General features: G+C 44.0%; 1 protein-coding gene across 1 annotated transcript in view; it reads left to right on the top strand.

Annotated features, from left to right (window-relative positions):
• The window catches only part of LOC137433066 (ankyrin-3), a 482,046-nt gene that overhangs the window by 314,427 nt on the left and 141,001 nt on the right, over window positions 1-26,618 (top strand). The window contains exons 16-20 of the mRNA XM_078784014.1: window positions 9,211-9,309; window positions 14,921-15,118; window positions 15,494-15,592; window positions 15,706-15,804; window positions 16,073-16,171. Coding sequence (XP_078640140.1) covers window positions 9,211-9,309; window positions 14,921-15,118; window positions 15,494-15,592; window positions 15,706-15,804; window positions 16,073-16,171 — 594 coding nt within the window. The remainder of the gene's footprint in view (window positions 1-9,210; window positions 9,310-14,920; window positions 15,119-15,493; window positions 15,593-15,705; window positions 15,805-16,072; window positions 16,172-26,618) is intronic.

The raw sequence follows: 26,618 nt of genomic DNA, 5'->3' as shown, positions 1-26,618 counted from the left end.
ATAATAAGCTTGTTACATACACGTCACGTGGGTCGACGACAACCGTTGACTACCTGATGGTGCGTAGGCGAGATAGGGGGCACCTCCGGGACACAAAGGTGATCCCGGGGGAGGAGGCTGTTTCACAGCACCACTTGGTTGTCTGCGACATAAGGGTGAAAGGTGTGAGGAGAGCTCGGCGGGTGAAGTACCAACCGAGAATGAAGGTGCGGAGGTTGAAAGAGGCTGCAGTAAGGGAGGCATTAAAAGAGAGGCTGAGTAGGGTCGAGGATTATGTGGTTGAGCTTGAAAGTGGTTGGATGTTAATGAAAGCTAGGCTGTTGGGAGCCGTTGGTGACGTATGTGGATGGACAAAAGGACCACCGAGGCACTCGGAAACATGGTGGTGGGATGATGAAGTTGGAATGAGGATTGACGAGAAGAGGAAGAAGTTCAAGGAGTGGCAGAAGGCGAAGGGTACGGGAGCAGAAACAGCAGAGCATGAAAGTTATAAGGCAGCCAGGAAGGCTGCAAAGAAAGAGGTAGCAAAGGCGCAGGAGGCATGGAGGAAAATGTTCGGAGAACGCTTGGATTCGGAAGAGGGTCAGAAAGCAGTATTCAGGATTGCAAAGCAGATAGTGAAAGAGAGGTGTGATGTGATGGGGGTGAGTTGCTTGAAGGATGAAGTGGGACAAGTCGTTGTCGACCCAGATGGAATTAAAGGAAGATGGAAAAGATATATGGAAATGCTGTTGAATACAGAGAATGAATGGGATGGCAACATAGAGAGTAACCCAGTTTTAGGACCGGCAGAGAAGATAACTGAGAAGGAAGTTGAGGAAGCGATAAAAGCAATGAAGGGTAGAAAAGCGGGAGGGCCGACGGGAGTTGTGGGAGATATGTTGAAGGCAGCAGGAAGTTGGGGTGTGAAGAGAATGACAGAGATCTGTAATCTGGTGGTGAAAGAAGGCCGCATTCCAGTGGATTGGGAACTGAGTACCCTCGTCCCTCTATACAAGGGGAAAGGTGACCCTCTGGAGTGTGGCTCGTACCGAGCGATAAAGTTATTGGAGCATGGAATGAAGGTATTGGAAAGGGTGTTGGAGATGAGGATAAGGAAGAAAGTGAAGATCGACGAAATGCAGTTTGGATTTATGCCAGGAAGAGGAACGACAGATGCGCTTTTCATTGTGAGGCAGTTGCAGGAGAAGTACATGGAGAAGAGGAAGAATTTGTTTCTTGGGTTTGTTGATCTGGAGAAAGCATTCGATAGGGTTCCACGCAAAGTATTGACATGGGCATTGAGGAAGTTAGGAGTGGAGGAATGGTTGATCAGAGTAGTGATGGCAATGTACAAAAGAGCGCGCACAGCTGTATGGACGAAGGACGGGAACAGTGGTGAGTTTGAGGTGAAGGTGGGAGTGCATCAGGGGTCGGTACTAAGTCCACTACTATTTGTAGCTGTGATGGAGGTGCTGGCTCAGAACGTAAAGGAGGGTTTACCGTGGGAGTTGTTGTATGCAGATGATCCGGTGTTGATTGCGGAAAGTATGGATGGACTGAAGGAAAAGATGAACAATTGGAAGGAATGTATGGAGACAAAAGGTCTGAAGGTGAATATCGGAAAGACGAAGGTGATGGCAAGTGGTAAAGCATGTGGTGAGGTGGAAAGAACTGGGAAGTGGCCCTGTGCTGTGTGTAGGAAGGGTGTCGGAGTGAACTCCATTCAATGTACAATGTGCGCTGAGTGCGTTCATCAAAAATGTAGTGGTCTGAGAGGGTCATTAACCAGTGTGGCAGCTACATTCAAATGTAAGGTGTGCACAGAGGGAGCTGCAGATTGAGGAAATGTTGAGTTGGATCTTAGAGACGGCGTGAAGCTGGAAGGTGTGAAAACATTTTGCTACCTCGGAGACATGCTGAATGGAGAAGGTGGATCAGACTCGGCAACGGTTGCTAGAGTGAGATGTGCATGGAAGAAGTTTCGGGAACTGAGTGGCGTGCTGATGATGAGGGGAGTGTCGTTGAAGCTGAAGGGAAAGGTGTATGCTGCATGTGTGAGAAGTGTTATGATTTATGGGAGCGAGACATGGGTAATGAACGTAGAGCAGCAACGAAGGTTGGAAAGGGTGGAAATGCGAATGGTTCGACGGATGTGCGGAATATCGTTGAGAGAGAGGAAGACAAATGATGAATTGCGAAAGATGATGGGAATAGAGCCTGTGATTGATGCTGTGAAGAGGAACAGGTTGAGATGGTTTGGTCATGTGTTGAGGAAGGATGAAAGTGACTGGTTGAGAAGAGTGATGGAAATGAATGTAGAAGGAAGTCGAGGACGGGGAAGACCGAGAAAGACTTGGCTGAAGATGGTGGAAGAAGAAATGCGGGCAAGGGGGTTAACAAGGAGAGATGCAAAAAATAGGGCAAAATGGAGAAGATTGTCATGGTGACCGCAAGGCTAACCCCCGATCTAGTAGGGAAAATGGCCTTTAAAATGCATGTAGTGTTGTTGTTGTATTGAAGGTTCCCAAGAGCACAGTGGCCTTCATAATTCTTAAATGGAAGAAGTTTGTAACAACCAGGACTCTTCTTAGAGCTGGCCGCCCGGCCAAACTGAGCAATCGGGGGAGAAGGGCCTTGGTAAGAGAGGTGACCAAGAACCCGATGGTCACTCTGGCTGAGCTCCAGAGATCCTGTGTGGAGATGGGAAAAACTTCCAGAAGGACAACGATCACTGCAACCCTCCACCGATCTGGGCTTTATGGCAGAGTGGCCAGACGGAAGCCAAACAGTTCAATCTTTGTTTCATCAAACCACAGAATCTTGTTTCTCACAGTCTTAGAGTCCTTTAGGTGCTTTTTTGTTAACTCCAAGCAGGCTTTCATGTGTCTTTCACTGAGGAGAGGCTTCCGTCTGGCAGAGGTGCAGAGGACGTGGCTGGGGGACGCCATGCACTGCGACAGTGCCGCTCAGATCCGAGGCCTTGGGAATGGCGGAGTTAGCAGCAAGTGCTCACCACATTGGTCAGCTTGGGCTAGTGGAGCAATGGTCCTCACAGGGGGCTGAAGGATGGATGGTGGATCGCGCCCTTGTTGACACTCGTGGGCCATGTTGGTGGTTCGGCTGCTCAACTCATCCGATAGCCCTCGCACGGTGGAGGGACTGAGCTGTCGTAGCCAAGGTTTTTGGTGTAGTAAAGGTCACCAGTGAAGGCGGATCCACACGCTTGCCAGTACAGCGGATAAAAGAGAAATTTGAGGAAAATTGATAGGCCCCTTGGGACAAATTGGGAAATTTGGCAGGGTGGATGACACTCTTGGACCCGACCAACCTGCGACTAACTGCATTTAAGGTAAGGCCTTGATGTTTACTGTCTTGAGTGTTTCAGTACTTGCTCAGAAATTGGGACATGATTAATTTGGAATGCGGGCAGGTGAGAGTGACTACATGATCGGTGACTGGATTGGGGTGTGCTCCACAAAGTGTTCTGTGGGCGGCGTTTGTTTATGTGTGAAGGTTTTGTATTTTTGTGTGGTCGTGAGAATGAAAATTGAACTGTTTGAAAATGTGAATGGGGATTTCACATGTAAGCAGGCCATGGCAGTGTAGGAACATGATCAACATCTTTTGCACGACAGTTTGAGAATTGAATGGCAGCGGGGGGAGGGAGTGTCATTGTGGATTTTGTGGGTGGGGACGGTGTGTGTGTGTGTCTGCAGGTACGGATCAAGCTCTGGAGGAGCGGTGACTGCAGCCCCCCCAATGTAATTTGTCCCTGGCAGCCGGTGATGTCTGGAAATTGGAAACCTGTCAGCGGGGGGTCTGGTTGGGCGCCCTGAGGGTATGGAGACCCCTGGCGACCCGGAGGCTATGACAGCCTGATGCCGAAGGAGCCTGGTGCGAAGACCTTCCCTGGCGGGATGACAGCTAAGGAGCTGTTTGGCTGCCATGGGCCCGAGAATTGAAGGGGGGTCGGGGGGGGGGGGGGGGGAGTCGCAAGTCGGGCACTTGCCTTTGGGACTGTGGGTGCCACAGCCTGAAGCGACACCACCATCTTACTTGTATGGTACCTCCCCGCTGCCTAATTGAGGATTACACATGTGTGTAAAGCCACTTAAGCCATGGTCTTGCAGGGGTGTTTAAATGTGTGTGACTGGGGTTTGTGTGAGTGAATGGGGGAGGATTCACCGATGCATGTGACTCACCTCTACTACCAGGACAGGGCCCGTGGAAATTTTGGTAAATTGGGATAATTAGGCAGGTAACGTTGGGCTTTGTGGCATCCACCGGGGGACGTGGTCTTTAGAGGGACCCAGGGTTTGTACAAACGTTCTGCACTTGAATTTTATTAAGGTTTTGTGGGTAAGGTAGGTTCTGATGTGTTGACCATTTTTCTACCTGCCCCAGGAATTGAGCGAGGACTCAACGGTGTAAATATTTGAAATGTTGTTAAGGGGTGTAGAATGTAAAGGAGAATAGGTAATTTAGCTACGGCTCGCTTCCCACAGCCCCTCCTAATTTATTTCATAGGCTAATTAAGTGTGAGTCGCTGAGTGTTCAGGCTGGAATGGTAATGCCTGCAGTGAACCTTGCAGGAGCTATGATTCCAGGGGAGGGGATGGGGTTGGGGGGGGGGGGCTGGGGAAGGCTGTGCTACGTGTGTGGGGGAAGGTAATAAAATACCTTGGTCCAGATAGAATTGCATAGATTAGCGTGCCCCGAATGTAATGAAGAATAAACCTTCATGTATTTAAGTTAGGGCCGAATTTCCATGTAAGCGTAATGTGTCTCCATACGAGGGGTGGAGCTATGCTAATTAGGTAGGGCATAAGGATAAGTTCCCAGTGTGTAAATACCTCTGTGATTTTTCCCTTTGTTTTTTAAAACTCACTCGACCAGCCATGCACTTGGCACATAATTAAAACAACATAATCGCCGATGGTACCCAGACACTCCGACCTCGCCCAGCCGAATCTTCTCGATGGGTGTCAAGAGTGGCCATGAGGCCACGTGCCGAAAGACGATTGGTTGGGACAATTCGACGGCGCTCGGTGATTGGAGTGAGCGTAAGACGTCAGAGGGACCTAGATAGAACAGGGAAAATAAAAGGTGAAGCGTCTGCCATTTTGCTCTCTGTCCTGGGCTTCGTGGCAGGCGGTCACAGTTTGACTCACCCTCTTGGTCCTGGCGTTGGTCGTGGGTGGTCACATTTTGCCTGTGTGGGTGCCTGTGAGGAGATCTGTGAAAGCTTTTGGTGCTTTTTGGGAATTTTGCAAGTGGAAAGGAGGAGGTTTTGGCGGCTGTGTTGTCCTTCGGAGGCAGAGGAAGCTATGCGTGAGCCGGAGGAGGTCATCCTGTCTGCTTGCCTCGCGCTTGCCTCAGTCAGATAAACTGACTGTTTTGACCACTGTTAAAGTGCAAAAGCTGATATTTTTCAAATATATCCCGTACGACACATTTTTTCTCGCAAATGTTTATTGTACACCGCTCCTTTCCTATGCCATCTCCAGGCATTGCAAATCGTCATTGCCGGGCACCAAAGGGGGCTCGGCAGTGACGCACGCTGAAAGAGAGTACTCAGTTTTCACTCTGGTTTCTTGTTTTCTTGTTTGTTTGTTTTCTTGGTTGTCCGGGCGATATCTCAGCCATCCTTTGAGCTAGGAAGCTGAAATTTCGGCACAGTAGTGAGCAAGTCCTTTGTCAAATACGGTATTTTTTGTTTTTTGAATAATCAATTAATTGAGGAGTTATTTAATTATTAGCGTTTAATTAAGTACTTATTTAATTAATTAAATTTCATTTCTCTTCTGACCATTATTAACTCAGGCACCTTTTGAGTTAGGAAGCTGATATTTGGACATGCCAATGACCAGGTGATTTGGCTGCAAAGGATATTTTTGATTTATTAATTAATCAATTAATCGATTAATTATTTAATTATTCGATTAATGACAAAAAATTTTTTTTTTTTAAAGTTACAGATTCTGATGAAATAGTGGTAGTTTATGTGTTCTCTGACCAAATTGATTAATAATTTAATTTTTTTATGATTATTATTTATTTATTTTCATTATTAATCATTTATTTATTTTCTTTCTCATTTGGCCAATATCTCAGGCACCTTTTGAGCTGGGAAGCTAATATTTGGGCATGAGTGACCAAGTGATGTGGCTATCAAGGATATTTTTGATTTATTGATTAATCATTTCATCTATTAAGTATTTATTGATTAATCGATTAATTATTTATTGAGTAATCAATTAATTATTTAATTTTTTATAAATGACTTCTTTAATTAAATTTCTAAAAGATACATCTTCGGATGAAGCACTACTGGTTTAGTTATGCGATTAGCCAATTGATTATGAAAATATTTTGTGATAATCTTTTATTGATTTTAATTATACAATTAATCAATCAATTAGTGTACACCTCTCCCTCCCAATGGAGCCTCAATGAGCTGTACTGCGGTATTGCCGGGCGCCAGAGGCGCCCCGGCAATGCCGCGCTGCAGCATATTTAATTATTTGGCATGGGGCGGTGTACTTTGAATGTATGTGTACTTGTCTTGTTTACTTGTTCATTAACAATGTTTTTGACAGTATAGGTATATCTAACTCTTCTTTGGTATATACAGTAGGTTAAAGTTTGAAATGAGTTTCAATGAAAGTTTCACGTGCAACTCAGGGTTTTGGAGCCAAATTATTATTTTTTCAAGAACATGTTTTTTTGCTTTCCATACGACACTGTTAATTATATATTTTTTACGTACTATTTTTCACCTATTTCATAAACAAATGATTGAATCCTCCAGCTGACAAATGATTTATTGTGCACCGCACCTTTCCTATGCCATCTCCAGGCATTGCAAATCGTCATTGCTGGGCACCGAAGGGGGCTCGGCAGTGACGCACGCTGAAAGGGAGTACTCAGTTTTCACTCTCGTTGTTTGTTTTCTTGTTTTCTTGGTTGTCCGGACGATATCTCAGCCATCCTTTGAGCTAGGAAGCTGAAATTTCGGCACAATAGTGAGCAAGTCCTTTGTCAAAAACGGTATTTTTTGTTTTTTGATTAATCAATAAATTGAAGAGTTATTTAATTATTAGCGATTAATTAAGTACTTATTTAATTAATTAAATTTCCTTTCTCTTCTGACCATTAACGCAGGCACCTTTTGAGTTAGGAAGCTGATATTTGGACATGCCAATGACCAGGTGATTTGGCTGCAAAGGCTATTTTTGATTTATTAATTAATCAATTAATCGATTAATTATTTAATTATTCGATTAATGACCAATTTTTTTTTTTTTAAAGTTACAGATTCTGATGAAATGGTGGTGGTTTATGTGTTCTCTGACCAAATTGATTAGTAATTTAATTTTTTAATGATTATTATTTATTTATTTTCATTATTAATCATTTATTTATTTTCTTTCTCATTTGGCCAATATCTCAGGCACATTTTGAGCTCAGAAGCTAATATTTGGACATGAGTGACCAAGTGATGTGGCTATCAAGGATATTGTTGATTTATTGATTAATCAATCAATTGAATAATTATTTAATTATTCGATCAATTACTAAATTTTTTATTTTTTTTTCAGTTACACATTCTGATGAAATGGTGGTGGTTTATGTGTTCTGTGACCGAATTGATTAATAATTTAATTTTTTAATGATTATTTATTTATTTTCATTATTAATCATTCATTTATTTTCTTTCTCATTTGGTCAATATCTCAGGCACCTTTTGAGCTGGGAAGCTAATATTTGGACATGACAGTGACCAAGTGATGTGGCTATCAAGGATATTTTTGATTCATTTATTAATCAATTAATTGCTTAATTATTTATTGATTAATTATTTATTGATTAATCAATTAATTATTTAATTTTTTATTAATGACTTATTTGATTAAATTTCTAAAAGATACGTCTTCGGATGAAGCACTAGTGGTTTAGTTATGCTATTAGTCAATTGATTAAGAAAATATTTTGTGATAATCTTTTATTGATTTTAATTATACAATTAATTGATCAATTAGCGTACATCTCTCCCTCCCAATGCAGCCTCTATGAGCTGCACTGCGGTATTGCCGGGTGCCGGAGGCGCCCCGGCAATGCCGCGTTGCAGGATATTTAATTATTTGGCAAGGGGGCGGTGTACTTTGAATGTATCTGTACTTGTATTGCCTTGTAGTCAGGTTCACTATGTTTTTTCGTTCAAAATTTTTGGATATTAGCAAATCTATACATCTTTGGAATATTCAGAGCATGAGGAATCCAAAAATTAATGTTGGCATTTGCATAGACACCTGCATGGCCGCCATTTTGGATTTTCAAAATGGCCACCATAAAATACATAATTTGCACTATCTCGGCTTCTAGTCAACCTAAAATCTTATTTAAATATGCTAATCCTATGTTTTCTGGGCCAAGAAAATCATTGGTGGGATCATTAGACTTCTAATCCTAACACTTGCTTCACTTTTAGGACTTTCCAGATGACACTCAGGACAGTGATGAAGATCTGTAAAAGCATAATCCTGAACGGTATAGACCTAGTAGATCCTGTGTATAGGACTTAAAGTTCAATCTGACAATAACAAGGCTGCTTTCTTGCTTTATAAACCCATACCTATAACTTTAAAGGACTTGCAATATCATATATATCACAAATATAAAGACAATGGTTGTCAATTACCTTTGTTTGTTGCTTTTCTATAATATAATAATCCTGAGCACTATTTTGAGGCCTTTATTGGATTCCTTGACCTAGAAAACATAGGATTAGCATATTTAATTAAGTTTCTAGGTTGACTAGAAGCCGAGACAGCGCAAAATATGTATTTTATGGTGGCCATTTTGAAAATCCAAAATGGCGGCCATGCAGGTGTCTGTGCAAATGCTAACATTGATTTTCGGATTCTCCATGTTCTGATGATTCCAAAAATGTACAGGTTTGCTAATCTTCCATAATTCTGAACGAAATTATATTTGTTAACATGGTGAACCTGACTATTGTGGTAGTACTATGTTATTGCCACAAAACAGATGTTCATTTCTTATTTGGTGTATGGTAGACAGGCTGGAAAATGTAGTCCAAATGTCCCATTCGACGCATACGTCGGCACCCTTTTACTCAAACGCATCTTTTGCTGCGTTGTTTTCAAACAAGTAAGCAGAACAAATCGTTCCTCTCAACGCCTTTTCTATATTTTTCCACCACAGAATAACCTGACCCCGATGCACATCGCCACTCACTACGACCACGAGAATTTGGCTTTACTGCTGCTGGGAAAAAGAGCATCTCCTCACTCTGTGGCCAAGGTGAGTTTGAAGCAACATTGACTCATCATTAAATCAACATTCTTTCTTCATTTTTGTGTCTTAATGTGTGCGCACGCATGTATCCGTGTGTATGTGAGCATTACATTTACTTTAGATCATAACAATGGTTGAGGGCATGCTCAGAACTTTCTTTCCTGGGTTGCTTTGTCCAGATTTTTTTTATAGCCGAACATCCTCCCCTGACCCATTCCTCCTCCCCTCCCACCTTTTCCTCCCTCCCCCCCTCCAAAAAAAGAATAAGAAAGTCATACAACCATAACACCCTCAGCAACCATAACTGACAAAAAAGAAAAAAAATCTAACAAATGCTGCAGATGTATGTCTGACATTGTGGCTCAGCTTCAAAATGTACTTGTTCTTGACCATTCTCGATCGGACTAGAAACTGTCAGACTGGTGCTTCGTCGGCAGGACAATGGATTTGTGTGTCGGTCCCATAGCCACTAAATTCCTTTAGAACTTGTATTAAATCAACGATGTGCTGACACTTGGACGGGCTATTAAACTGGGGATACACCTGCTCACAATACGTGGTGAACGTCACATCCTGCAATTTGGTGTCTGTCTGTCTGTCTGTCTTACAATTTTTGACCACAATGCATTTGGTCGTTATTATCCAATCTCAACCAAACTTGACAGGAGGACTAAAGGTCACACAATGAAGGTTGTAGCGAATTAACTTGCCCCCTCCCCCAAGGGGGTTTTCCCTGCAAATGGGGTTGCGTGTTGAGGTGTATATCCATGTTAAGATAGCTTTATCATGGCATTTTTTTCCAAGGCCTTTTTTTTGACTTCTGGTTTCCTGTTCCTTGAGCTTGGTTGGCCGTTTTTGGACCCTGCCGAATTCCTCAAAGATAAGTACTCCCCATAGTTTTGTGGAGTTTTTGCTGTTTAGTTTGCTGTCTCTGTGTTTGTTGTATGCTTCTAGTTTGGTTTTTGTTTTAAAACTTGTTCAAATTTGAAAGTATTCGTCAGACTTTTCGTGTCGGTTTTTTACGGCCTAGATTTTCCTAGTTTGAGACCACAATTGTGTTTTTATTATCTTTTCTCCCTACTTCCTTCAGCCTTTTTGTTTTCTCTCCGGTCACATTATTTCTCCTTCAAATCCTCCAAACTATAACCCCTGTTTAGTGTCTTAAAAAAAAAAAATTCCCTTTCACCTCCACCGACCACCCTACTTCCTCCACTTCCACTTCCAGCCTCTCCTCGATTTTTGCTGTTTTCCACTCTGCATTCCCACTGATCGTGACCGTATTCACTAACCAGTTCAAAAAAAATTTCTTCAAGCTTTTGCTTTACTCTTCTCTCTTCTTCTTCTGCCACACCCTCAATAATAATAATTAAAATAAAAAACTTGAAAAGGTAATCGCTCTCGCTGTACCTACCAACTGCTTATATGCACCTCCACGTCTTACCTTGATGGTCTTTACGGTGCCGTGAAAAATGTTAAAATTTCCTTTTTATCCCGTGTTGAATTCTCTAATCTATTAATAATTCGCTCTTCTTTTTCCACTTCAAAAGTTGGTTTTCAAATGCATCCTTCAACCACACCATCACATACACTGCCTCATTTATACGTTCTCTGAACTCGCCTTTGTATCATCCCAACTCTAACGTTTTCAATCGTTTGTCCGACTTGAAAATTTCAAGATCCCCAACTTGCAATGGATGTTTGTATTAAATTATTCGTTCATTTTGTAAAACACACCAGCATCCCAATCTATGTCCCTCCCTTGACTCCTTCACTACCTTCCGCCTCCTCCTCCACTTCAAACTTCCCACATCCCCCTCCTCTTCAAAACTCCCCACTCACCACTCTTCTACAAATCTCCCCTCTCACCCCTCCTCCCTCCTTCCTCTCTCTTCCAACTCTTTCCTCCACCTCCTCCAATCTTCTACTTAGCTCACCCCCCCCCCCCTCCTCAAATTCACCATCTAACGTTTTGTCCTCCTCATATTTATCTTTCTCATAGCTCTTCTGCAATCCCCGACACACTGTCAACAATTCTCCCTACTCCCCCTCTCTTTTATCCGATGCTCCTCCTCGCTCCTCCTTAATAGTATGAACCGCAAACATCCGGGGCATTCGCTCAAACCTGATTGATCTCAACATACAGGTTGCTTTTGACAAACAAGGCCTGATCTGCTTAACAGAAACTGTCCTCCTTCAATATGTCCCTCACTCCTCAGTATATCTCCCTGGTTACTCCCTCCTCTGGTATGATAGACCTGAGCCTCGGCCTGGAGGTGGAGTTTCACTGTACATAAAAACTCTTTTCCTCACTCTCCGTGTACTGCTCTTCCACCTCCCAAACCCCATGAATACCGCTAGCTAAGGCTTCCTCTCTGCTCCGACCTTTTGTTCATATGTGTGTTGTACTGTTCACCAAACAGTGAAGACTCCATTTACATCTCCCTGTCTGACAACATCGACCAATTTCTATCCACTCATCCCAACTCTCTCTTCCCCATATGTGGCGACTTCAATTGTCATTCATGCCAGCTGGCTGGGTGTGGGTTCCAATGAAGGATGGAGGGGGAACAAACACCAGAAAAAGATTTTACCAGACCCCGCCAGGATTTGGAGGAGGGAGACAGGTTTGAGAGTTCAATCTTGAGAGTGGAGAGATATTGTTTCCTGGCACTCCTGAGGGTAGACACACTTGTTCCGAGCTTAGTCGAAGGATTTGAGATTGCCTTCAGTTGGATTAGCCTTCCAAGAGGTGAAGGCAAGTTGTTTCAGGGCAACTGAGCTCCTCACCTGAGCTCCTGAGCTCCTCACCACATACAAGGCTTTCATCCGCAGCTCAATGGAATACTGTCCTCCCCTCTGGGCTGGTGCTCCTGCCTCACACCTAGCTCGTCTTCACGCTGTTGAAACCAAAGCTTTCAGAATCATTGGAATCTCCTGCGATGAAGCTAACTCTGAGGGCCTTTCACTTATTCACCGCAGGCAGGTAGTTGGTCTTTCTGTCTTCTACCGACTCCTATCCGGCCTTGCCCCCCCAGCTCTCTCTGTGCTCTGTCCCCCAAATATTCCTTCAGGTCGCACAAAATCTGCCAGCAACCCTCTTATGGTGAAATTTTCAAAATCAAGACTCTCTGCTCACCTACACTCCTTCATTCCTCTTTACTCCCACCTCTGGAACAAACTCCCTCACTCTCTTCAATCCCCCTCCTCCCTCCAGGTCTTTAAAACAGCTGTTCACCACCATCTCTTATCTTCCCCCATCCAAAACCTTGATCTTTTCTACCCCCGTTAATTTACCCCAGATCCACTTTTTTTGAAATACCAACTTCTTTCCTGGAAGTCCTAGCAGTGTCCATGTGTTTTGTACCTCTCCCATCCCTCTCCCATGCCTCCTTCCCCCAAGCCCACTCCCTCCTACAGATCTCCCGATGTCCCTGTTCTCTACTGTTGTACTTGTGTGCTTCCCTCTCTCTCCCCAGCTTGTCCCCCGCTCCCATCATCATATGTTTTTTGTGTCAGTTTGTTTTTATTCGGTTAATGTTAGCTTTTACACGAGCCTCGATCTTGTACACAAAAAAAACAAAAAAAAACTTTTATCTTCCCCGATCTGCCTCACCACAAGATTCAGTGTACCATGGACGGGAGGAAGGGTAAGACAACTGAAGATGAGATGGGATAAATCTGTGCATGAGAGAGCAGTTTACTTTTGAAGAATTCCCAGGAAGAATTGATGTCAGACGCAGTAGAGATGGGAGACCAGTCCAGATGATTGATGGCTGCTTGAAGACCGTACCAGTCGGCCTGAGTAAAATGCCAGACTCGTCGGCGCTGAGGAGGCTCTCTGAGAATGGCCAGAGAGATGTCCACTTTAACAAGCACATGATCAGAAGAACCGATTGGAGCAGAAGAAGAGCAGCAGACATTTGCAGGGAAGTTAGTCAAAACAAGTCTAGAAGAGAAGCTACTCCATTGACTGAGATCCGGGTCGGGAAATTGACAGATTGTGTCAGTCCCCATGAGTCGCAGAAGTCCCCCGGGGAATAATGGCAACCCCCCCCCCCGGCAAGCCCCCCCCCCCGGGGAATAATGCCCAGCCGACACGACAAAAAACCTGTTCACTGCCGGTTGCTCGCGTGGCGAAGATGGCGGACGGCTTTCACTCCAACCCGGGCTTTGAGGCCCGGATCCTCCGGAACCTCAATGAGAATACCCGATGACACAGGCTCCACGCACTCCGGCGGTATTTCTTATCGCCCGAACTTCCCTTCAAGGACGCAAAGTTCACTCGCACGGTACGTCGAACGCTCGGGCCGGAGCTTCAACAACAACGTCTGTTTCACGATCTCCTCGCCTCCCTCTCCCTCTTTGCTCCACCTCTTCCGGTCACGATCCGGATTTCCAGCCACATTTTACCCGGAGTGCTTTTAAATCTTTTAACCACCACAACTCTTTCCCTTAAGTCACAATAAGCATAATATCTAGAACCAACAATGATAACAACAACCATAACGAGGGCTGAATCCATAACAGTATGCAGACACAGGGAGAAATAAAATCAAATGTTGTGTGGTGCGTAGGCCGGTACTCAGCCTGGCGTCCTCGACCGGTCTTTGAACCACCATGTGGGAACCGCACAAGTCGGCGCGCAGTTGCACCCGTAGTAGCCACCGGCCCGCGGGGTGGCGGCCAAAGTCCTTCCTCCTCCGAAAGACACGCTCACCGGGCTCCCACCACTTGCTTCGCTAGTGCGCACTGCTCCAAGCACAGCCGCCTCCGCCGAGGGCACAGGGAAAGAGAGTTATCAATGCGACCGCTCGCCAACACTGCCGGGACCAAGAGAGGATTGAGACAGAATGCGATTGTTCACCAGCGCAACCAGGGCCAAGAGAGAGAGAGAAAATCGCGGCCCCTTTTCTTTTCCTCTCTAGCGTCTCGATGACGTCATCCTTTTGACCAATCGCCCAGCGCCGTCGAATCGTCCCAACCAATCGTCCTTCGGGGAGTGGCCTCACGGCCATTATTGACGCCCAATTATGAAGCTCGGGGCATAGCCTGTAAATTCCGGTCCTCCGAGGCGGAGCCTAGCCGTCCTTCAGGAATGCTCGGCTGGGTGGGGTTCCTTTGCCGAGAGGCAAATGTTGGGGTTTTGCGAGCTCTGCCGGTGTTGTGGGTGAATGAAGCGTTCTTGGCATGGATTTTACTTTGTAATAAAGATGGAGGGAAGACCACAGGAGGGCAAGCACACACTGGGGAAGTTATCCTTATGGACCCTATCTAAATAACACTACTTTTCCCCTCATACGAAGACACATAAACGCTCTTACCCGGACATTCGTCCAACTTAGATACATCAAGATTCTTCTTTTTCGCGACACTCGTAGCACGTTAAACCAACACAATTCTATCTCGACTAAGGTATTTCATTGACTGCGCCCATACACGTAACAATATTGTCCCTCCTTCATGCAAGTTTGGGTTGACGGCTCTGTGAAACTCACATGTAAAGGGACACATCAACATTACAAAGATTAGTAAGAGGCTCTACAGGATAAGACATACCACAGAAACGATGAATCACGAGGTTAGCCATTTTGATTTATCGTGCTTTCATGTATTCCAGAATGGGTACACGCCACTTCACATTGCTTCCAAGAAAAACCAGGTGGAAGCTGTACGGGCCATGCTGGCAGCAGGTGCCGACAGCAGCGTGCTTACCCAGCAGGGTGTTGCACCAATACATCTTGCTTCGCTGGAGGGTCATGCTGAAGTGGTGGCACTTCTCCTTGCTCGGAGATCCAACCCTGGTCTCACCACGAAGGTGAGGGCTTCGACCATGCCTGGCATTATTGAAACCTGAAGATTTAAATGATTTGCCTCATGTTCAAGAGTGTTTTAACATTCGTCCTGGCATTAATTTGCTAAGTTGCCATCTACAGATTAAAGATGCAAACTTGTGGAATTTTTGGCTCTTCCTCGCTCTTTCCTCCTCTGTGGCATCGATCACTGTCCTCATTCATTGCTCTGCTTTCCCTTCTTTCTGCCCAACCTCATTTATCCTTTCCCCTATCCACCAGGCCCTAATCAAATTTTATAAATCTGTGATGGGATATCGATAGCTTTCCTTTCAGAAAGCAGAAACTGTTAATATTCCTGTTAATCTTTTGTTGTTGGCATGTTATTTTATTTTCCCAAGGGGGGGCTCACTCCATTGCACCTAGCAGCACAGGAGGACGGTATTGGTGTTGCTGAAGTACTTTTCAAGTACAAAGTTGATGGAAATGCTGTAACAAAGGTACAATCTTGACACATCCTCATAGTTCCCCTACTATGAGGGAACCATCATATATTGATTCTCAAAATGTTATCACTATGGGCCTAACTTGAATAAAATGCGTTTTCCTATAGATGGGGTACACCCCACTGCATGTGGCATGTCATTATGGCAACATCAAGATGGTAAATGTCCTTCTGCGCAATGCTGCAAGGATCAACTGCAGGACCAAGGTAGGCCCCATACTCCTCACATTCATTGTGAAATTATCAGGAATTTTAAAAAACATCTCTGGCATACGTAACTATCACAACACTGATTTAATTGATCAAATCAATCAAATGTTTTATATTTACAAAATAATATTATGGATTTATATAGTTTGATGCATTTTATGTGCTCGCATGTAACCCAGATGATTTCACACCATTTCCTTTATTGGTATGTACCTACCTGTGTGAATTATCTTTCCTTTGTGCGAATCGCAACACCCATGGACAGAGCGGTTACACTCCTCTGCACCAAGCTGCTCAGCAGGGGCACACACTTGTAATCAATGCCTTACTTCAGCATGGAGCAAGGCCCTGTGAACTGACCACGGTGAGTGTTATCAGAAAACAGGTAATTACATTGTGTTTTACAGTGGTCACCTGTTTGTGAGAACGCTGAACTGGGAACGCACTGCCCGTGGATTCAAATTCAGCTGATGCACCAATATTAAGGGTTTGCATTGTAATCTTCAGGAGGTCAAGCGAGTCTTAGTAAAATTGACATGATTAATTGTTTGTTAAAGACCCAGCTGGCTCATTAATAACCCACAAGGTGGAATCATAAGCCTGCCAACCTGGTCTGATACAAACAAGTCCAATCATTGCAGTTTACACTTCTACCCTTCAATTATTACAGGACTCGTGTGTCTCGGCTCGCTACGCTCGCCTCACCACACATCGCCACAGAGCCTGGTTTTTAAACTGAGAGTAATCACCTGACTGAATTTGAGTTTCTGTGTTGTCATGATTTACAACAATCATAATGCAAACATTTATTTTGTTTAAATTCATTTGTAATATTGTTGATATTATTTATTTGTAATTTATTTCCAAGAAAAAATTTCCAAGTGGTGTACAGGTCTAAATGGTTAAGGGTCCAAGCTGTCTAATCTGTCTGAAGGGTGTACGGGGTCTAAATGGTGTTAAGGTCTAAACTAATGGGTCGAAAGGGACTTAAGGGGTGTGAAGGCTTTAAGGGTACAAAAGGTTGGAAGGGTGAAGGTATCTAAATGTGTCTAAAGTATTGAAAGGGTCTTAAAGGAAGATTTAGCTCTTTCACGAGCCTCGATCTTGTATACAAAAAAAAAAAAGAAAAAAAAAGTGGTCTAAAGGGTCTAACGGATATTCAGGGTCTTTTGGGACTTTTTGGTATTTTGGGTTTTTTTGGACTTTTTTGTATTTTGGGTCTTTTGGGACTTTTGGGACTTTTTGGTATTTCAGATCTTTTGCATCTTTGGGGTATTTTGGGTCTTCCTGGCCTTTTGGGTCTTTCAGGGTCTTCAGGATATTTTGGGTATTCTGGGTATTTTGGGACTTAAGGGTCTTTTTGGTATTTTGGGTCTTTAAATGGCTTCAGAGTCTTTTGGGTCTTCAGGTTCTTCAGGGTATTTTGAGGCATTGGAGTTTTTTTTTTTGATATTTGGGGTCTTCTTGGTCTTTTGTATCCTCTGGGTCCTTAAGCGTCTTTGAGGTATTTTGGGTCTTTGAGGTATTTTGGGTCTTTTGTCTTTGGGGTCTTTTGGGTCCTCTGGGTATTTATGGTCTTTTTGGTATTTGTGGTCTTCAGGGTCTTTTGTTTATTTGTGGTCTTCCAGTTATTTTGGGTCCTCTGGGACTTTTGAGTCTTTAAGAGTCTTCAGAGTTTTTGGGGTCTTGGTGGTCTTAAGGGTCTTCAAATGTCTAAGGGATCTCAGCAGTCTAAAGGGTCGAATGGTATTCCAACAATATGTAATTAATACAACAACAACAACAACAACAACAACAGGCATTTTAAGGCCATTTTCCCTGCTAGAGTGGGGGTTAGCCTTGTGGGCCGGTGACAATCTTCTCCATTTTGCCCTATTTTCTGCATCTCATTTTTGATGAACCCACTCAGCGCACATTGTACATTGAATGGAGTTCACTCCGACACCCTTCCTGCACACAGCACATGGCCACTTCCCAGTTCTTTCCACCTCACCACATGCTTTACCACTTGCCATCACCTTCGTCTTTCCGATATTCACCTTCAGACCTTTTGTCTCCATACATTCCTTCCACTTGTTCATCTTTTCCTTCAGTCCATCCATACTTTCCACAATCAACACCAGATCATCTGCATACAACAACTCCCATGGTAAACCCTCCTTTACGTTCTGAGCCAGCACCTCCATCACAGCTACAAATAGTGGTGGACTTAGTACCGACCCCTGATGCACTCCCATCTTCACCTCAAACTCACCACTGTTCCCGTCCTTCGTCCTTACAGCTGTGCGCGCTCTTTTGTACATTGCCATCACTACTCTGATCAACCATTCCTCCACTCCTAACTTCCTCAATGCCCATGTCAATACTTTGTGTGGAACCCTATCGAATGCTTTCTCCAGATCAACAAACCCAAGAAACAACTTCTTCCTCTTCTCCATGTACTTCTCCTGCAACTGCCTCACAATAAAAAGCGCGTCTGTCGTTCCTCTTCCTGGCATAAATCCAAACAGCATTTCGTCAATCTTCACTTTCTTCCTTATCCTCCTCTCCAACACCCTTTCCAATACCTTCATTCCATGCTCCAATAACTTTATCGCTCAGTACGAGCCACACTCCAGAGGGTCACCTTTCCCCTTGTATAGGGGGATGAGGGTACTGGAACAATATGTAATTAATAGATGTGCAGAATTAATAGACAGGATGCAACTGGCGTTCAAACAGTATATAATTAATAGACACATAATCACAGCTTCACATCTTTATTTTTTTTATTTTTTTTGTATACAAGATCGAGACTCGTGTAAGAGCTAACATCAATCACAAAAAAACAACAAACGGACACACAAAACATACAATAAAGGGAGCAGGAGACAAGATGGGGGGAGAGAGGGAAGCACACAAGTACAACAGCAGAGAACAGGGACAACGGAAGATCTGTGGGAGGGAGAGGGCTTGGGGGGAGGAGGCATGGGAAGGCGGGGGTGGGGTGGTGGGAGAGGTATAAAACACATGGACACTGTTAGAACTTCCGGGAAATAAAGAAGTCGGTATTTCAAAAAAAGTGTATCTGGGGTGAATTAACAGGGTAGAAGAGATTCAAGGTTTTGGTTGGGGGAAGATAAGAGATGGTGGTGAACAGCTGTTTTAAAGACCTGGAGGAAGGAGTGGGATTGAAGAGAGTGAGGGAGTTTGTTCCAGAGGTGGGAGTAAAGAGGAATGAAAGACAGATTTTTGCAATTTCACCAGAAGGGGGTTGCTGGCAGATCTTGTGCGACCTGTAGGAATATTTGGGGGACAGAGCCCAGATATAGCTGGGGGAGCAAGGCCGGATAGGAATCGGTAGAGGACAGAAAGACCATCTACCTGCCTGCGGTGAGTTAGTGAAAGGCCCTCGGAGTGAGCTTCATCGGTGGAGATTCCAATGATTCTGAAAGCTTTGGTTTCAACAGCGTGAAAACGAGCTAGGTGTGATGCAGGAGCACCAGCCCAGAGGGGAGAACAGTAATCCATTGAGCTGCGGATGACAGCCTTGTATGTGGCGAGGAGCTCAGGTGTGCCAAGGAAGGACTTTGCACGACGGAGGATGCCCAGTCGGCGACTGGCTTTGGAGGCGGGCTTGGAAATGTGGTTTTCCCAGGAAAGATCATGGCAGATAGTGAGACCCAAAAGCTTGAGTGACAGAACTTCTTTTATAGGATTGTTCAGAAAGTAGATGGGAGGGTTGTCCAGTCTGTCTTTTCGGAGAGACATAGTAAGAGTGAGAGATTTGTCAGGATTGAAAGACATGTTCCACTTGTTTGACCAGTCTGTGATTTTGTCCAGGTCTGCAGAGAGTGATGAGGCTGCAGACTGCCGATCTGATGGATGAGGAATGGAGCGGCAGAGATTGGAGTCATCAGCAAAGAGATAGAGAGGATTTTCAAGAGAGTCAGAGAGATCATTGATGAAGACCAGAAAAAGCACAGGGTCCAGAACACTGCATTGGGGAACTCCAGCCTGAACAGGAAGGGGGAAATGAGAGACACCCATTCAGGGCCACATGTTGACTACGACCAGAGAGGAAGTCCGCAAGCCATGCGTGGAGATTTCCATGGATACCATAGGCGGGGTGTTTGTGAGAAGAGCGGGGTGCCAGACCGTATCGAAGACACGTGATATGTCAAGGGAGTCAGCTCTAATTTCCTGTTTGGCATCGAGGACCTCCATCCAATGTTGAGACAGGAGAAGTAGCATGCCCAGATTAGAGTGACCAGGTCTGAAACCAAATTGATGATCAGAGATCAAGCCATTGGAGAAGAGGAAGGATTTGATATCAGAAGCAATGATGTATTCCATGACTGCTGATAATTGGGAGCAGGTTGATTGGTCTGAAGTTGCAAGGATCTGTTTTTGCACCTCTTTGTGTAAAGCAGTAATGTTGGATGATTTTCAAGCTGATGGCAGATGACCTTGAGCAAAAGAGAGGGGGAGATCGAGCGGCAGAGCAGGATTTTAAGACCCCTGGGCTGAAGCCATCTGGTCCAGTTGCAGAATCAGAGTCAAGGATTGACAGAAACTTCTCCACCTTGTCAGCAGAGAAGGACACAGAGTCCAGGAGCAGCTGGGTACGACTTGGTTCGGTGGGTACAGAAAGGGATGGGTTTGGGACACAAGATTTTGAGTCAAACACAGAGTTGTGGCATTCAGCTTTTTCACGTGCGGAGTCAGCATAAAAACATTGCCTCAAACAGGGAACCATGATTGTCATGGGGCCCGCAAGTCTAACCCCCGCTCTAGCGGGGAAAATGGCCTTAAAACGATCATTCATTCATTCATTCATTCATTCAGTCAGCTGTGTAGCTGTTTGAGGTAAGGGAGGGGATGGAGGGGGAACAAACACCAGAAACAGATTTGACCAGATGCCACCAGGATTTGGAAGAGGGAGACAGGTTTGAGAGTTTAATCTTGAGACACAACAACAACAGGCATTTTAAGGCCATTTTCCCTGCTAGAGCGGGGGTTAGCAACTCAGTCTTGAGAGTAGAGAGATATTGTTTCCTGGCTCTCCTGGAGGTGGACACACACTTGTTCCGGGCTTTGTTAAAGGAAATGAGATTTCCTTCCATTGGATTTGCCTTCCAGGAGGCGAAGGCAAGTTGTTTCAGGGCAACTGCCTCACCACAAGAATCCGCATACCACGGACGGGAGGAAGGGAGAAGGGTATGACAACTGAACACGAGATGGGACAAATCTGTGCATGAGAGAGAGAGCAATTTACTTTGGAAGAATTCCCAGGAAGAGTTTATGTCCGAGGCGGTAGAGATGGGAGACCAGTCCAGATGAATGATGACTGCTGGAAGACCATGCCAGTCGGCCTGAATGAAATGTCAGACTCATCGATGCTGAGGAGCCTCTCTGAGAATGGTCAGAGAGATGTCCACTTCAACAAGCACATGATCAGAGGAACCGATTGGGACAGAAGAAGAGCAGCAGACATTTGCAGGGAAGTTTGTCACAACCAAATCTAGAAGAGAAGATGCTCCATTGACTGATATCCGGGTCGGGAAATTTACAGATTGTGTCAGTCCCAATGAGTCGCAGAAGTCCTTTGCTGAGGAGCCATGGCTGGTGAGAGAGGTACCCACACCCAGCCAGCTGGTATGATGATAATTGAAATCACCACATATGAGGAAGAGAGAGTTGGGATGAGTAGATAGAAGTAGGTCCATGTTATCAGACAGCGAGATGTAGATGGAGTCATCACCGTTTGGTGGATGGTACAAAACACATATGAACAAAAGGTGGGAGCGAAGGGGAAGCCGTAGCCCGAGGTACTCCTGGGGGTGAGGTGGAGAGAGGGCAGTGCAGGGAGAGTGAGGAAGAGAGTTTTTGATAAAGATAGCAACCCCGCCTCCAGGACGAGGCTCAGGTCTATCATACCGGAGGAGGGAGTAACCCAGGAGAGATATTAAGGAATCAGACACATCATGAAGGAGGAAAGTTTCTGTTTCAGCAGATCAAGTCTGGATTGTCAGAAGCAACCTGTATAGAGAGATCAGTCAAGTTTGAGCGAAGGCCCCAGATGTTTGAGGTCCATACCGTTAATAAAGAGGAAGGGGGAGCATCGGATACAGAACAGGGGCGGGGGGGGGGGGGAGGGGTAGGGTAAGATGTGGAAGAGGAGGAAGTGGTAGGGAGAGCTGTTGATAGTGTGTCAGAGATCTCAGAATAGCCTTGGAGAAAGGGAAGGATGAGGAGGACAAAAGGTTTGATGATGATTGGGTGAGGCACAGTGAGGTGTTGTTTGAGGAGGGGTAGAGCGAGGAATAAGGTTGGGGGAGATGGAGGTGAAAGTTGGAAGGGAGAAGAAGCGGGAGGACGCTTTGAGGAGGAAGGGTGAGAGGGGAGAATTGGAGAAAAAAGGGGGGTGGGGAGATTTGAAGCAGAGGGGTGAGGGGGGTGTTTGGGAGGGGATGTGTGAGGGGGGAGTTTAGGAGGGGAGGGGGGAGTTTAGGAGGGGATGGGTGAGGAGGGAGTTTAGGAGGGGAGGGGCGTGGATGGAGTTTAGGAGTGGAGGGGTGATGAGGGAGTTTAGGAGGGAAGGGGAAAAGGGGGAGATTTGAAAGGGATGGGTGAGGATGGAGTTTAAGAGGGGAGGGGTGAGTTTGGATTTTATAAAGTGTTGGACCTGGAGTCCCTGTATAGAGAGAGTTACGACAACCCGGAATTAGAAGCCATTTTGTTTCCAGTGTTTGCGCCACGCACTAGTGCACTGCCCGCTAGTGTGTATACATTGTGCGTAACTTAGTACAAAATTTGAGTGCCTACATTGTGTAATTTGTGATTTGCTCTGTGCCCCTCGCTTTTGATATGATTTTCTCTTAGTCCAAGATAAGAATCGGATTTTGTTTATTGCAATAATCTTTGTTCAGAAATGTAGTTTTATGTGGGGAGGAGAGGGAGGAGAGGGGGAAAAGGAATAAAAGGGAAAGCGGGGACAGGAAGTGCCTATCATTTTCTGGACTACCTTGCTCTCTTGCGTCTTACTTTCTTGACTGGCATGCATGCACACAAAGCCGACAATGTGAACATTTTCAAATCTCTGTTAAAGACTCATTTATTTGAAAATGCCTACATCTGATTATATCTTAGGTTTTCTTCTTGTATAATTTGTATTTGTATATTCATCTCGTTGGCTTTCTTCTCTTTTCTAAGGGCTTAGAGGCTCCTGCAATTTACGCTATATAAATTCCTATTATTATGACAAGATTGCCTTAAAACCATCTTGACAAATGACAGAAATGTTGATTTTAAATATGAAAATTAAAAAGTAATTTAACTTTTCATGTCGGCGCACCGGGAGAAATACATATGCACAATTAAATTGTAATTATATAAAAGGCCCAGAAATTGTAATCCAGACTTACAATGGAAGAGTATGCATGTAAAACATACCCGTTTTTCATAGCAATGTACAATTAGTTGTATGGTGTACATCTAATCTACTCCAAATTCCATACATGTACATAATAATAATAACAATAATAACAGTATTTATATAGCGCCTGAGCATGAAATGAACAAAACGCTTCACAACATATCTTGAAGACTACAACTTACATTACACAATCTTAGAAGAATACGACTTAAAGCTACTTTTCAAAAAATACAATTAAGTTACTTTGGAAATAAATGTGTTTTGAGTTTTGATTTGAAAGTTTTTATGTTGTGTGAGGTCCGAATAGTTATAGGTCGTTTGTTCCAGAGGGCAGGTACTGAGTTGCAAAAGGCTATGGCCCCGTATGGCATATGAGTTCTTTTACAGACAAGGAGAGTCTTATCAGCGTGTGATCTTAAGTATTTGGCGTCATTAGAATGAGTGTGAGTATTAAAGACAATACTCACATTATTAAGTATTATTAAAGACAACAAACAAAGCCAGACAATAAAAAAGAGCGTTCCTCGTATGTATTCAATGCAAGGCCAGAAACACGCGGATATCGGACAGGAAACAACATGGCGTCCACAGACCACGTGACCAAATTTTTTCGGACTCTTCATGTCGCAACTCTCTCTATACAGGGACTCTAGTTGGACCTAGGGAATGGATGGAAAACGAACATTTATTGCAAAATGAGTTTCTTGTGATTTTCGAGTCAAAGATCCGTTTGAAAACGTTGGAGGAGTGGTGGAATGCAGGTGAGTTTAGGGAATGTAGGAAGGAATAATTGTAAGAGATGGAATTTTTATTTGAAATGAAGAGATTTGGTGAGCAAGTCTAAAGCAACCTTTTTATGAAGAAGAAGAAAAAAGTGTTATAATATATGACAGAATACAGCACTTTAGGGGAAAGTTTTTTTTTTTTAAACTGAACCGTGAAAACTATCTGGGGAAATGGGGTGAAACACGTCTTCGAAGAAGAAACAGACGAACAAGAACAAAGAAGGAAATATTCATTTATTTATTTATTATTATTATTTTTAAAAATTAATATCTTAAACAAAGGGGAAGATGTTCGGGGACGTATGGGGTGAAAAGAAGACTGGGAAAAACAGAGAGAACGAAAGTAAATGGACCACAAACGTCCGCTGAGAAGACAACAAGGCCTCAAGGCAGGAAACTTAAATTACCAGGACTAAAAAACGCGACAGGAAATAACTGACGATTTTATACAGGTATGCACGATTTACACAGAGATCTTCCTAGAGACACACAGTAGGTGGTACACACACCATTAAATAAAAATTCAGTTTTGACCAAAACACAAACTGGAACAATTACTTAACTTTGATAGCGTGGAGACATTGGAAAAAATGCAACCTTGCCGGCAAAACTGGAAGCGGAAGTCAACTGTGGTCTACCGGGGTCTTTTGTGTCTTTGGGGTCTTGCGGTTATTTTGGGTCCTTTGGGTATTTTGAGTCTTTAAGGGTTTTCAGGGTCTTTGTGGTCTTGGTGGTCTTAAGGGTCTTTGGGAACTTAAAGGGTCTTCAAAGGTCTAAGGGATCTCAGCAGTCTAAAGGGGTGAAAGGTACATTCCAACAATGCGTAATTAATTAATCTATAGGAAGCAACCTGTGTTCAAACAGTGCAGTATTAAGACACATAATCACAGATTGACGGATTCACGACACCGACGAATGGACTTCCGGGCTTTCCGGACCGTGTTTTTCGGTTTTATATGTGCAAGAATACAAGACCAGTTGCTTTGCTGATGGAAATACAAATTTTTGCTGCGATGGCTAATCTATGGGGAAAATGAATGATTGAATGATCGTTTTAAGGCCATTTTCCCCCGCTAGAGCGGGGGTTAGCCTTGCCGTCCCCATGACAATCATGGTTCCCTGTTTGAGGCAATGTTTTAATTGCCGGATGCCCTTCCTGACGCCAACCCTTAGTCGCCTCTTACAATGCGCAGGGATACGGTGTACCTATTCTAAATCCGGGTACACACCGGGATCATTCACCCAGCAAGCTGGTACTCAATTTGCCTACCTCGGAAGGATGACAGGCTGAGTCAACCCACCTGCGTTAATTCAGCGATCGACCGGGATTCAAACTCAGGATCCTAGGATCCCAAGCCTGCACCCTAACCACTAAGCCAACACCAGGCTTTGGCTAATCTATGGGGGGAAGAAAAAAAAAAGAGGATTCCTGGGAGATCCTGCTCTCTGTGCAGGGATAACCAACGTGTTGGCATTTGCAGTTTTCACACGCGTGTCCATGTACCCATAAATGCATTTTTTTTTCTGGATTACAAACACTCCCGAGAGATACCCGAATCCACCGTAGTTGGATTTATTGAAATCCGTTAATCCTTTCTCAAGTTATAACACGACAAACAAACACATGAAAAATCACTCATAGAGCGACGCTTTTCAAAACAGAACAAAGTACAATGGCACTCAGTAGAGCATCCTTTTGACCTCAAAAATAATTAGTAGTTGAATTCAGTGACCTGATATGCAAATGTTTCAAATTCAGTATGCCAACCTGATATGCAAATCGTCTTTAAAGTTTAAGTTAATCTGATGAAAATTGATTTTCGGCCATTTTCGGCCTAAAGTACCAGGACAGGTGGATCCTTTGTTTGTTTGTCACCGGCCTACAGGTCACAATTTTCAACCGAGCTTCGTGAAACTTCACCAAATGGTGAAGGTGGTCATAAGCAAGAGGTCTATTGTTTTTGGGGTCAAAAGGTCAGTAGGTCAACATAGGCCAAAGGTCACCAACTTTGTCAAATTTCTAAAATCCTCAATTTTCATCCGATTGACTGGAAATTTTAAGAGGACTTGCATATCTGGTCACTGAATTCAACCACTAAGTATTTTTGAGGTCAACATCGGCCAAAAGGTCAACATAGGCCAAATTTCTAAAATCCTCAATTTCCATCTGTTTTGAAATTTTAAGAGGATTTACATATCTTGACACTGAATTCAGCCCCCAAACTATTTTTGAGGTCAACATAGGCCAAAAGGTCAATGTAGGCCAGATTTCTAAAATCCTCAATCTTCATCCGATTGACTTGAAATTTGAAGAGGATTTGCATACCTGGTCACTAAATTGAACCTAAAATTATATTTTAGGTGAACATAGGCCAAAAGTTCAACATAGGCCAAAAGGTCAACGTAGGCCAAGTTTAAAAATCCTCAATTTTCATCCGATTGACTTGAAAATTGAGCAGCATTTGCACATTGACTCACTAAATAGGGAAACGAACTATTTTTGAGGTTGAAAGGTCAACTCAAGGTCAACCTTCCAAAATCATCAATTTTCAATTGACAAACCATCAATTTTCATCCGATAGACTTGAAAATTTAACAGAATTTGTATA

Source organism: Myxine glutinosa, chromosome 8 (genome assembly GCF_964187855.1).
Source record: "Myxine glutinosa chromosome 8, kmMyxGlut1.1, whole genome shotgun sequence".
Lineage (NCBI taxonomy): Eukaryota > Metazoa > Chordata > Myxini > Myxiniformes > Myxinidae > Myxine > Myxine glutinosa.
The sequence above is the reverse complement of the archived record's forward strand: the minus strand, read 5'-3'. Positions and strand labels throughout refer to the sequence as shown.